Source organism: Phodopus roborovskii, unplaced genomic scaffold, assembly GCF_943737965.1.
Source record: "Phodopus roborovskii unplaced genomic scaffold, PHOROB, whole genome shotgun sequence".
In the NCBI taxonomy this organism is placed as follows: Eukaryota; Metazoa; Chordata; class Mammalia; order Rodentia; family Cricetidae; genus Phodopus; species Phodopus roborovskii.
The window spans coordinates 25,506,138-25,519,917 of NW_026126482.1; the positions used below are offsets into that span (position 1 = coordinate 25,506,138).

General features: G+C 41.1%; 1 protein-coding gene across 1 annotated transcript in view; it reads left to right on the forward strand.

The window, feature by feature from the left end:
• Nucleotides 1–13,780, forward strand: part of Lyrm4 (LYR motif containing 4) — a 93,448-nt gene that overhangs the window by 7,310 nt on the left and 72,358 nt on the right. The window contains exon 2 of the mRNA XM_051194442.1: nucleotides 6,288–6,408. Within this exon, the coding sequence (XP_051050399.1) occupies nucleotides 6,288–6,408 (121 nt within the window). The remainder of the gene's footprint in view (nucleotides 1–6,287; nucleotides 6,409–13,780) is intronic.

A 13,780-nucleotide genomic window follows, 5' to 3' on the forward strand; every position in this document is an offset into this window, starting at 1 on the left:
ACAGCACAGATAGAGCTGTTGCAACACTGTGCTGCATACACCTCCAGGCTTGAATACCGATGGACCTAGTAAAGATTTCACTGTCTGCTTACTGCCCCTGAGCTTGATCTGGGAAGGAAGGAAAGGCCCAAGTGGGTGAACGAACAGTAGCCTACAGCTCCCTTGAACTAGCTGTCTTCTATGAGTAGTGCTCCACCCACACAAAGTTTATCAACTGCAGCCAGCCTCTGCGTCTCACTTGGTCATCCCTGCACCTCCTACCACATCAACCTCCACAGGAAACTGGTGTGAGCATTCGTTCATCCAGGACTCCTTCCTAGCCTGTTGTTTACAGTCTCCCTGGATTCTTCTCAAGCACATCCCCCTCACCCCCTTAGGCATTTCATCCTGACTTCTCACCTAGATATCTGCTCATGTCTGCTACTATAGATCCCCTATGTGCCTGCCCTCTGTGGGGTTTCTAAACTGCACTCATTGGCAATCTCTTCGTGTGTGGTGTACACCTAAGTGTAGCCACCAGGTAATTTCTGTTAAGGCCTCCTGACAAACAGGAGAGATTTAAATTTGAACCCAAACCTCTAATCCCTCTACCTTCGATTTCAAAGAATCCATCTAGCTTTTGGAAATTAATTCCTGGAAAATTCTCATGTCACTTTTCTGGCTTCTTACCCTCTACTCCTCTGTCAGAAAATCCCTTGCATGTCCTTATGAGGACTTTGCCGTTATGTGATCACATACCAATTCCTATATTTTTTACATCCTCCTCCCTTTGGCCAGTCCTGACATTTAGAACTCTGCTAATAGACCATTTCAGAGGAAGCTCTGCAGTCTCTCACTGCACTCTGCTCCCTTACTGAAAAGTCATAGCTCCAGGTCTTGTCCTTTCTCTTGGAATAAAAGCCCAAACCCTCCCTGCTTAGGCCTGTGCTCCCTGCTTCTCTCCTTTGTGTCTCATCGCCATCACCTTCCCCACTTAAGGATGCTTATAACCCTTTTCTCGGACTTGTTGATTTTGGTTCTGGACTGTGATGCCTAGTTTCATGTCAACTTGACACAAGAGTCATCTGAGAGAACCTCAATTGATAAAATGACCCTGCCCAGTTTTCTTGATTGATGATTGCCATAGAAAGGCCCAGATCCATGTGGGTCATGCCACTCCTTAAGTTGGTGGTCCTGGGTACTATAGCTGAGCAAGCCAGTAAGCGTGTTCCTCTATTTCTTCTGCATCAGCTCCTGCCTCCAGGTTTCTGCCTTGAATTCTTGTGCTAACTCTTCTCGGTAATGGAGTGTGGCCTAAGAATTGTAAGGTAGAATAAACCCTTCCCCTACTTGCTTATGGTTGTGGTGTTTTACAACCCTAACTAAGACATGGGTCTTCCTTCCCCACTCACCTCCCACTTAGCCTGGCCCAGCAGCAATGCTCATTCCCAGCCATATGCACTCCTCCATGGGGACAATCAACTGAGGTCTGACATTATCTACATTTCCTTTTCTAGTCTTATGATATCAAAGTTTTTGTTAAGTTTTAAGTGGAAGTTCTTAGTACCCACGTTGCAGGTTCCATTTTATTACAAGAAACTTTCCCTACCAGCCTGGTCCCAGAGCCGCGTCAGCCACAAATAACACACAGAGACTCTGTATTAAATATAAAGCTGTTGGCCTGTTACTAGCATTTCTCATTGGCTAGCTCTGTCTTAAATACTAACCCATTTCTACTAATCTAAGTGTTTCCACATGGTCTTATCTTACTGGAGAAACCTCTTCTCTCAAGTCTCTACATCTTGAATCTCCTTAGCATTAGCAAACCCCTTTCTGGAAAAAAATCCTTCTGTTGTAAGAAGTGGAAATAGGTGGGGGAGGGATACCCTAAATATTGAGGCAGCTCAGTTGATGGGCAAATCTGGTGTGAGAAGATGAGTCCTTGTCCTTCACAGTGTCTTACTCTGATGGCACATGCCATCTGTTTCCTGGAAAGTTTTCAAAGGTCAGAGGAACTAGTCTATAAGGTAATGTGTGATTAATTTGAAAACTGAAATGGAGAAGCTGCGTATTTCCTAACCTCTACTGCTATCACACAGTTGCCTGGCAATAGTAGCATTTCCATAGTAATTGATATTAATCTACTGCCTCTTGAAAGGGAATTACTACCCTACATTCTCCTGAACCTCTTTTTTCCTTCTTATTTTAGAATAGAGGGAATAGATAACACCTTGCAGTGTGGCCTGTTTTTATTTCATAATTCTTCTATAAATTTATTTGTCAGCCTGGTAAAAATATGTTTCAAATATTTACTTTTGAGGTATTAGCGTGTGAAAGGCCTGCCTTCCTCTCCCTCTTGGAATGTGTTTCTCTGTGAAAGAGACACACTGACATGGAACCATAGGTGAATGAGAACAAACTTGAGAAGCCCTACTCTGGAGCCATGTTTAGTTTCAGTGAACTCTTTCTGTGCAATTCCCCTTGGGTGTCCATGGGTAACTGGCCATAGCACCCATCTTGAATACCAAAATCCCCAGATGCTGTGGAAATTGGGATCACTGTGTTTATGAGGAGATAACAAAGAAAAAGTGTACATGTTCTATCCATATACTATTTTGCTTTTGTTTTTGTTTGTTTTGTTTTTGTTCTCATACAGTTTTGATACTGGTTGATTGGGTCTTTGGAACTTTGCAGATATGGAGGGCTGACTGTACTCAATACCCCTTGACTTTAAAGTACAGGTTAAAATTTAAACTCTTCAGTTGTTATTCCCTAAATAATTTCACTGTTTTTTAGCCTTAGCTTGTCCTTGCTCACAGAGCTAAGACCTATACTAACCATAGAACTATTCCCAGAAGCTTACATCCCATCAGTGGGAGAGTTAAGCCCCTGTACACTAGTGTCAGGACATTTCTGCTCTGGGTCTTTCTGCCCCACACAGTTCTTACTGCATTCACCTTTTTGAGAGGGTAAGGCATAATTAAAAGCTGTCATTTCATAGTTGATATTTTAATAGATATTGTGCCCAGCTGCTCTTCTGGTGTAAAGAGTGCCTAAGTGAATGTTTTGAATTATATATGAATGCCTATGACAGGCAGTATTATCACAAAGGGTGCACTTTCATAAATTGAAAATAAATTAGCTTTGGTACATTGCCATATTCCAAAATACAAGCAGAAAACTGGGAGTAGTGTTAATGAAAATCATTTTTTCATTTTAGTTGCAATGGGAGACCAAGAAATGGACAGATACAAGAGAATATCTTAACAGAGAAAGAATGAATATAAATGTGTGTGATTTAGAAGAGCAAGCCAAAGCTGGGAAAGTTATGTGTCGGAGGAGGGGCATATTCAGTGGCAGAGTACTGGCCAAGCAGGTGAAGTTCTGAAGGCTCACAGCTAGTGGGCCTGCTTACCCCACTTGGGAAAAAAAAAAAAAAACATTTCTGGACCACAGCATACATGCAGCCTGCAGTCTGCGTAACTGGTCCCGGGCAGTGTGTGCTTCCTTCATACTGAGGTGCTGAACTTCTCTCCAGAACTTCTCTCTGCTTGTGCTGGGTTCTGTCTGTGTGGGGATGGTGAGGATGTCGCAGAGAAACTATATCCAAGGAACCTCAGAGCAGAAAGCCAGGTTTTGTTGGAACATGACCTTACTCTCCACAAGCCTCTATTAAAAACATGTGTGGCCTGTGTTTTTGAATTGCTGGCATAGAATGATCTCTGCAGCCTTTACCTTGTAGTCTTATCCTTCTCAATCCACCAGAGTCTTACTTAACATTCCTCATATTACTTTTGTCTTGGCTCAACTGGTATAATGTCATCTTCTGGCACTTCACTGTAAGATAAGCAGGGCCCCCTGTCTTATGGCCTCCCCATTTAATGACTTAACTCCTCTCCTGCCTCTTTATCTTTGACAGTGGAGACCCTAGTATTCACTCTCTACTTCTCACATTCTCCCACAGTCACCTTAGTAACTGTGGCTTCCACAGTGTGTGTTTTGATTATTCTGATTGTTTATTTTATGTACATTGATATTTTGCCTGCATGTATGTCTGTGCAAAACCGTTGGTGAGAGTTGGCCCCATTATGACCAGTTAAAAGAGTTAAGCTGTTTTGACTGGGATGTTTGACTTGTGGTTGGAGAGAAACAAAGAGAAACATGTGTTCATGGGATGGATAAGCAGACAATCTACCGATGTGGATACTGATGAAAAAAGAACAAATAAGAGGCCTTATATTAGCTAGTAAGGTCACACTTTGGATCCTAACCTGGACATAAGCATTCAAGTGCTGGAGGTGTGATTGTGGCTTGCAACCCTTTTAACACAGAGATGCTAGCACAGTGTGCGTGCATTATGCACCACGTGAATTTTATACTTAATTTCCAGCATCGTCTCACTTGAGGATCATCTGTTAACATGAATTTCTTGGGGGTTGGCAGACGTTTTCATTATGGCACCTGCACATTTTATTTATAATGTCTTAGTGATACCGGTAAGAGGCTAATCATCAGGATATGGTTATCGATAAATGCTTTTGTTTAGTAAATAAATGAAAGGGGGGAAAGGAGGGAGGTAAAAACAGAATGAGGCAGCAATAAATTAGTGGTGATTAATCCTCCTTCAACGTGAGGTATTATTCAGATTGTGTTGACCTTCCTGATTTGAAGTACAGGCACATACTGGGAAAGAAATTATCCATGCAAAAGCATCTTTATGGTTTTGTGCCAGTGAAATGTCTTTTCCTAGAAATGAAAAAGAGAAGGGCACCACGATTGTATCATTTCAAAGGTGTGTCTAGGTGTTGAACTGAGATTTTTGACTGTGGAGGGTGGGGCAGGGGCTGTTGAGGAAGGTGGCTCACAAATCCCACAGTGCATGTATGCAGGTCAGAGGGCAACATTGTGGAATTGGTTCTCTCTTTTCACTTTTATGTGGATTCCAGAGATTAAACTCAGATTGCCAGGCCTGAGTGTCAAATACCTTTACCCACTGAGCCATCTCACTAGCTAGATTTTGGCATATTGAATTCTGAGCTGAGTTTCCTTAGATAAGGCCTTTGGAAAGCTGGAGAACTTAAAAGAAAAGAAGTATAAAATCAAATATTCTGAGCTTAACTTTTACTTTAATTTGTTGGTATAAATTGTAGAGTATCTTGAGCAACTCTTTTTTTCTTAAAGTTTGGGGGGGGGGAACTTTACATTTGTTTCCATTCTGTGTGCTCTTTTTCTTTTAGGTATTCTGAACCAGTTACCTGTTCTTTAAAATAATAATAATAATCAGGGTATTGATGGTGACTGTAGGCTGTGGTGTTCTTGCAAAAACCTGTGATGAATCCTGAATAAAGAATTAAAGCAATGGATGAGGGATGCGAGCAGAACTCAGTAGTCAATCACATGTTTTGCCTGGTTTAGGGCACCAGCCACAAGAAAAACATAACACCTGGAAATCAGGTCTTGTTTTGCATGTGGATTGAAATATTAGAATTAAGCAAGGGTAGAGGGGGTGTTGCATGCTGTTAATCCTAGTACTTGGGAGGCAGAGGCGGATGGACCTCTGAGCTTGAGGCCAGCCTGATCTACAGAGAGTTCCAGGACAGTCAGAACTACATAGCGAACCCTGACCCTCCCTCAAAAAAAGAAAATAAGCATATTAGAATTAAGCAACGAAGGACAATACATGTATATAATCTCAACACTACTGAGGCAAAGGCAGGAAGATTGCAAGCTCTAGGCTTGTCTCAAAACAAAACAAAAAAAAAGTAGAATTAAAATATTTTATGCCTCTTCTATTTCCATCAACATAAAAAAGAAGGTGCTTTGGAGGAGAAAGTTGGTATGATGAGTAACAGAGACACTGTGTCATAAAAGTACACCAGAGATGACCATGGCCTGTTTACCCAGCTGTCATCTAATGGGCAGGAATTAGAAGGCTGATCACTGTCCTTGTAGATGCGTATGAACTTCCTCATTTGTCCTCAGCACTCTCGATTTGCCTCTGCATAGTAAAGGTTTAATTATCCATGCTAATGGAAGGAAGCCAGACATGCATAAATCCAAAGAGCCAGCAATTTAAGGAGCATTTTAGAAGCAGTTTGCCATTCGTATATGACTTGTTTGGGATAGAATTGTTTTTCTAAGTCTGCTTGCTTAGCCACCCTAAAGTAGACAAGCAAAGATCAAACTGGGTTATCTGTAGGAAAATATTTAACAGTTAATTCTAGAGAAAAAAAAAAAAATCTTTTGAATTCATTTAAAAGCAGAACCTCATGCCTGCTGACATCTTTTTTTTTCTCTGACTTCATTAGAATGTATGCTGTCAGGAGGATAAGAGATGCCTTCCGAGAAAATAAGAGTGTAAAGGATCCTGTAGAAATTCAAGCCCTGGTAAATAAAGCCAAAAGAGACCTTGAAATAATCCGCAGACAGGTAAGATGGTTCAGTGACACACTGCTTTTCATTAGGTGTCTTCAGCTTTGACATTGTCTCCTGGATTGGACATCACTGCCTTGATGTTTGTGATTTCCACCACAGGATGGTGAGGCACTGTCCTCTTTTCTAATTCAGACATGTAAAGATGAACTATCATTTCACAAGATTCAAGGACATCTTACTGGAGAATACCAGTTTTCCAGGACTTCCAGGGCCTGGTTTTTCTGGGAAACTAAACTCTCATGTTTTACTAAAGTTGATGCTTTGAGTGTGAGAAACGAGGGCAGAGGGGCTGCTTTTTAATCCAAGTGTTTTTTTAGGATGTACTGCTATACATGGCTATGTGGCATATATAAAAGAATAATTATATCTCATTTTTATCATATTTCTCATGAGAATTTAAGGTGAATGGAATGGCTTGTAAGCATGGGTTGTGTTACCATATGGAAGACATGTTTGCAGATACAGGGTACAGAGCACATGTGTTCACATGCTGGCCTACAGTAGCCCCCGAGAAGTGTTTCTGATTTCATTCTGCATCAGTGCCAGGAGTCACCCTAACTCAGGCTTCTTTTTCTAGAGCTTTGTAAGGTGAGTCTTATACCCATGGCATCACAGTCTCCTGATTAGTGTGCTAGTGTGAACTGTCCGTCTTCTGAAGTAATTGAAGTGTCAAAGACTGATGTAGTTAGTCTTCTATTGATTGGCTTTTTGCACTAAACTACACATTTCACTTTTCTTCAAATTGGCACAGCTCCATTTCTGTTTTTATATGTCTTTTTCTCTTATAGTTTATGAAGGGGGGGGGGTTTACATCTCCAAAGTTTTAGTGTATTATGGAATGAGATTTTGGGGCCCCCTACTTATGAGATGCCTGCTTGGCTGACATTGCCTCTCATTCAGTCTTTCCCTGGCTCTTTTCACAATTGTCCCAAAATAAAAATTAAACAAAAAATGATTTAAAAAAAAATAATCTGCATTTCATATCAAGATTAAATTTGCTTCTGTTGCCTACATAATGGAGCACTCTTCAAGAGTACTGTCAGATTCTGATAGTCCTCTGAGTCCTGCATTTGTCTAGTCAAAGAATAATCAAGCCACATTTGGACATGCCGAAGAAGTGATCATCACCTAAAGGCCTGAAAAGGTAATAAGATCACCAGGAAAAGGCCAGTCTGCACATTTACACATACTTGAGAGATACAGATATATGTGTCACTTAGAAAACTCTAGGCTGATGGCACTTTCCAGTCTCTGGTGATTGGATCATTTCGTGGATCCGCTAGAAGTAGAGCTTATAAAGATAAGCAGCTTGAGTCTGTGTGTTATATAAATGCACAATGATTCCATTCTTTGGCACTTTCTCTGGGCAGAACTTGCCAAGCATGATCAGAACACAAACTATATTGGAAAGGAGACCTGTAAGTTCTCCCACCATTTCTCATGCCTAATCTTTAATTGTCTATATTAGTTCTTGGTTTGAAATGCTAAAACTACTCTCAAAAGTTAAGTCAGGGTTGGAGTCATGGTTTAACAGTAGAACACTTGCCAACTGTGCACAAAGCTTCTTAGTTCTAGCCCCAAAACAGCAAAGAGAAAACAAACAAAAAAATAAGAAGACTAGACCAACTATAGCCTTCAGCTAACATTCTTAGTGAATATACACTGAAATCAGGCTGGGACATCATAGAAATGATTGTGAACAAGGTGGTGGTAGCTACCTCAGGACAGCCTGGTGACTGTACTTTCCTCTAGACAGATGGACACTGTCTCCTTCCAAGGTGTCCATGGGAACCTAGTAGAGCCACATGTTCCCACCTTAGAGAGGCCTGACTAAGGCAGCATACTCATTGCACTGGAAAAGTTCACCAGTCATACCTGAGCAACCAGTTAACCTTCCTGTATCCAAGTGCCACATTTACCATAGTAGAATACTCCCTGAGTGAACTTGCTACAAGCTGGCATAAACTGGCCTTAAAGCAAAGGCCTGGAATAAGAGAGGAAACTAGATTGTTACACCATCTGTGCATTTGCCATTGTTATTGTTGTCTCAATTCCCTTGTTAGACCCTAATTCTGGGGTCCTGAGGGGCCGGCCGATGGGAGAGCCCCGCCACACAAACACCAAAACCAGGAGATGCAACAAGCAAGAGGTGTTTATTGAACGAGTGCACTTGGGTGTCGGCAATCTCGGGGAAAGCTGCACACCCCTCAAAGGGTCCAGGTTCTTTTTATAGAGAAGACCACAAATCAGTATACATGCATGGGGCACAAGGTGATTGGTTACAAAGTATGATCTCCTGTTTGAGAAATCATCCAGGATGACCTATTTTTATTCAAAGGATAAACCATAGAATGACTTGGAAAGTCCCCAGACTGTCCGTTGGCCAGGAGTGACCCAGACAGGGCTGTTCATCTGGAATCATTTGTTCCAGGGTTGGGGGCCTATTTCCTTGTTGTGGGCCAAGACCTGTGAGAAACTTCTTTCATACTCTGGCTTTCTCTTTGCTGTACATTTAGAGCCTTCAGTTATTCCACAAAGTTTTGATGATTCAGTAACTAGCCCTATTTAACAAGATCAGCCTAGCATATAACCATTAGCCCCATCACTATAGTAACCTTTCTTGTTCTCATAATTCCTGATTTTTCCTCCCATGTCAACATCCATTCTTTATGATTTTTCTATATTCCGCTTGCAAGAATTATTCTCCTGCCCCTTTCCTACATCCTTGCTGTGCAAATTAAAATCTTTCACCTTCGGTCTGTCCCCTGAGTTCTATTCACACACTAGAGTGATTTTTTTGTTGTTGTTGTTTTGTTGTGTTTCTCAAAGACAGGATCAGATTGAGTCACTGTCCTGCTGCCCTCCCCCAAGAGGCTTCAAAGAAGCACCTTGACAATGACACATGAAATTCTCAAGAGATCCTCAGTGGCCCTTCATGGCTGTCATCCCCGTCTTACCCGCTCTTCCCAAAGGAATCCAGCCAGAGTCCCAAAGTGTGTTTTTCCTCTTTGGCCACACTGTTTAAAACAGCTGTTTGCCCTTATTCCTCAGAGCAGTTAGCAATGCTTTAAATACTAGTACTCAGAGCCTTATCTGTTTTGTTCCACCATATGAGGACAGAATCTGACCTGTGTCATAGTCACTGTTTCCACAAGAACCTATCTGCTTGGTCAGACTTGACCTACCAGGTATTTGACTTAACCCCTTAATGCCTGGTGGAAAATACAAGCAAGGATAGTGGAATAGTGGCAAGCATCAAATAAGATAATATATGAAAAGCCCCTGAAATGATTGAATTGATAGTAGTGAATGGGAAGTATTTGCCATTCTTTTCTGCTGTGTAAAGAACAAACTCACATAGTACTGATGCCCGGTGTTTGTTAAGTAAATGAAAATGTACGGTTTGTCCTAAGATCACCTCAGGCAAAGGATCTGTGCTACCAAAGTTGTGATGTTTTCAACTCAAAACCCAAGACACTTAGCTTGAACTGTGAGAGGATGGGGTGGTCATGAAGACCTTGACCTATCACAGCCATGAACTGTGGTCTTTTTCCTATCAAGCCCTTCTACTGGAGCTGGTGGACCCCAGGCATCCACAGGTTGTATACCAATTCAGTCATAATTTACCCCTTCTTTGAACCAGAAGCCACGGACACCATCCCAGCTGCCAGATACACTGATTCCAAAGGCAGCACCCTGCAATGATGTTTTGTTTGTTACCTAACAAGTAAAGCTTGGAGCTAGCCTTGATAGTTAGCCAGGCAGTATTGGCATAGCCCTTTAATCCCAGCACTTAGGAGGCAGAGACAAACAGTTCAAGGCCACGTTAGGCTACAGGAGATTGATCCAGCCTAAAAGAGAAACAGAGCCAGGCAGTAGTGGCTCACACCTTTAATCCCAGTACTTGGGAATCAGATGCCTTTAATCCTAGCACTAGGGAGATGGAGACAGGAGTGACATGATGAGAGGAGACAAGAGCTCATTGAATTCAGTCTGAGGATTTGTAGGGACAGGATCACCCTTTTGGACTGAGGAGGTAAGAGATCTCTCTTGTGACTGCCTCCTTTTACTTCCCTGACCTTTCAGCATTTGCACCTATATCTGACTCTGGGTTTTTATTATTAAGACTATTAGAACTCATGCTACAGCACCCCAATGGAAATTCCGCCAACTATGCATATGATATAACTTGCTACTCAACTTGCTAGTTACCCTTCTCATGACAGCGTCTTCTCTTACTTCAGTTATCCTGGAAATTATGAGGCCACCAAAAGCCTAGTTGGAATTTGTAGTTTTTAAAGAACTCTCCAAACAAAAACCAAGGCTCCAGAAAAGCTTAATGCTTTTTGCAAGGACAGATGGCCAAGTGTGAGTTCAGAACTTCTCATTCTTTAGCAAACTCAGAAGTTCAATGATATTAACTCTCGAGTCAGTAGAAACTAATAGGTAAAAGTCATCTTGTCTTTTTGTTCCAAGCATATCACTCAGCCTCTCCTTGCTCAGCCTCTCCTCAGGTCATTCACTCTTGTTCCACATTCTTCAAGTGCAGGGTACTGAATCTTCATTGTGGCAGCCCTGAGGGATTCAGGTAGCACCAGCATTTCTTAGCCTTCACACAGGCTGCAAGGATTATTCTCATTTCAGGAAGAAGCATATTGTTTTTCTTTTACAGTGAACAATCAGCCTCTTGTGTCTTCTCTATAATTATGGTTTTTTTCTTGACATTCTTGGGCCCACTTTCTCCCTGAAAATTGCATCTTGTGTGTCAGTCTCAAATCTCTATACGCACCATACCATATCTCAGGGCCAGCAGGTACATTCCTCCACCATCTGTATACTACCCTGGTCCAAGCAGTATATATTAGCTTCTCTGTCAAAAGCAAGTTACAGAGTAGTCCTCACTAGCCCTGCCTTCCCTCTTTGCTCTTCAGGGAGGGTCAGAAAGGTTGGCTGATACTTGGGGTGTGCACCAGAAAGAGCCAGGCAATAAAGGTGGACTGGATGGGCCTGACTGAGGCGATCACAGGCATCTTGGGCAGCAAAGAATTGCCCATACTTTCTATCTCAGGCAAGAAAGTCAGCCAGATTCTTTCCCCTGCTAAAAGAATTTCAGAATTCCTTCTGGGGCTGCTTATAAGGCATTAGCATACATTTCTATCAGTTAATCATCCTCATTGATTATAGTCTGCAGTTTGTCACATTGGTTATTAGGTTTTTCTTGCCTTTGTTGTTCCTTTTTTAGACAGTGTGTCATTATATAGCCCAGGCTAGCCTTAGACTCCCAAAATTATAGGCGTGTGCCACCACACCTAGCTGCCCCTTCTTCTGGTAAGAGAACATAATAAGGAGAACCTTGGTGTGGGTTATTGCCTTATACTAGCCCATGCTACTCTGGGTGGTAGAATACCTCCATCATCTCTAGCACTTGGGGCCTTCTTTCCTGTAGCATTCATGGAAATCATTTTTTCACTAAAGAGGAAATAGTTTCTAAGTATTGTGAACTAAAGTTCTGACCTTTGTACTATATGTAGCTTAATTACCACATGCCTGTGGGTAAGACAGAAGAGACTGTTGGGAGTGGACACGACACAGAGAGGAACAGTCATCTAGGCTTAGGGGTCTGCATTGATAAGAGTCATTGGACACATGCATGTCATCATAATTTCAGGAATTTCCAGCCAAGTCTTGACTGATGGCACCTCTGCTTGAAACTTGCAAAAATTCATCTTAAAAAAAAAAAAATCCCATGGTTTCAGGAATGTTTGCTTCAATCCTAAGAATCTTAACACTATTGTGTGAAAGCCAGTGTACCTATGTGAAGGAAGCTTGAGTTCTTTTCTACCTATGTCATGCCAGTAGGGGTCATCAGAATGAAATAACTCCCCAGTTCTGCATTCTCATAGAACAGAAAACCTTGGTAACAAAAGTTGACTAGGTTACAATGTTGGAGAAATGTGTTTTCACAGACCTTTTTTTTGAAATATGTGAACTGGGTAAGTTTCCTTCATCTGTAGGAAGGGAAAACTGTTCTGTATTGAGATGTTTCCTGTCACTAGCTTTAACACACTGCTGAATTTAGCAATAAAATTGTATCAGAAAGTATTTGGTGACTCTATCAAGGATAAGAGCTTAATAAAATATACATTGTTAGAAAGACAGCCACCAGAAAAACACAGTTTCTCTTATTACCCAAGTTTTATTATAAAAATAATACATTGGGTGCAACTATATACTGTGATAAAGTGGATGTGTTCTGATTCCAGATAATGTCAGGGTTTGGTGTGATAACATTCTTGGCATCAGCTTTCCAATACTCATTGCTTTCTGCTCCAGGGTTTCTTCTTCAACTTGCTTTCTTTAACTATGCAGCTCAAACATTGTAAGGGTTAGAATTAGGAACCTATTGTGGAAGCCATTAATAGCAGATATAGGAAGATGGAGTTTGGTTACACTGAGCACATATTCATACAAGGTGAAGTTTTTTTCAGTGTTTCTGTATGTGCAGTTAATTATTTCTATAGACTACCAAAGCATATTAAGTTGCTCAATTTATGAGTATTTTGAGTGGTAGTAGATGAATTTCATACCATATGTGTTTCTACTTTCGTTGCTGTTTTTGTTGGTGTTACTAAATGACCATTCAAGAGAAATGTTCACCAGGAGTGTGCTGCTGAGAAATGAGCCTCAGTCCATATCTGCACCAGTATCCTGGATGGTGATGAAAGCCAGCTAATAAAGATGAAATCTACGTAGTAATTCTCATCCCTACAGATCATGTGTGAAAGGGGTAGGGATATTTTAGGTTCTGCAGGAGAAAAGATAATGCACATACATACATTTTGTTGAAGTACCATTGTAATATTTTGAGAATTTCAAAAGCATACTTAGCTGTGGTTTTGGTAGACTAAAGAAAGGTTGATTCCTACATTAGGAATATTAAAAGAATTTTGCAAACTCTACAAAGGACAAAAATAGAAGCGACCCAAATGTCTGTTGACAGATGGATAGATGTGTGGCCTGTACCTACAGTGGAATATGAGTCATCCCTGCTAAACATAAGTATACCTTGAGGATAGGGTGCCTAGTGAAATAAGTCAAACATGAAAGCACAGCTGTTGCCTGATTACATATGTGTAGTAATAGGGTCAAAGAAGCATAAACAGAATGGTTACCTAGGACCCAAAGAGAAGTTGTTCAAAGACACGCAGTTTACAGAAGATGAAAATACTTTGAAGATCTTACTGACAAAAATCTGAACATAGTTAACACTGTTAAAATATATCCTTGAAAATGGTTAGGATGATAAATTTTGTTAGGTGTTTTTTCACAATCAAAAAATGGCCCAAAGTAAATTTTCAGCTATTTT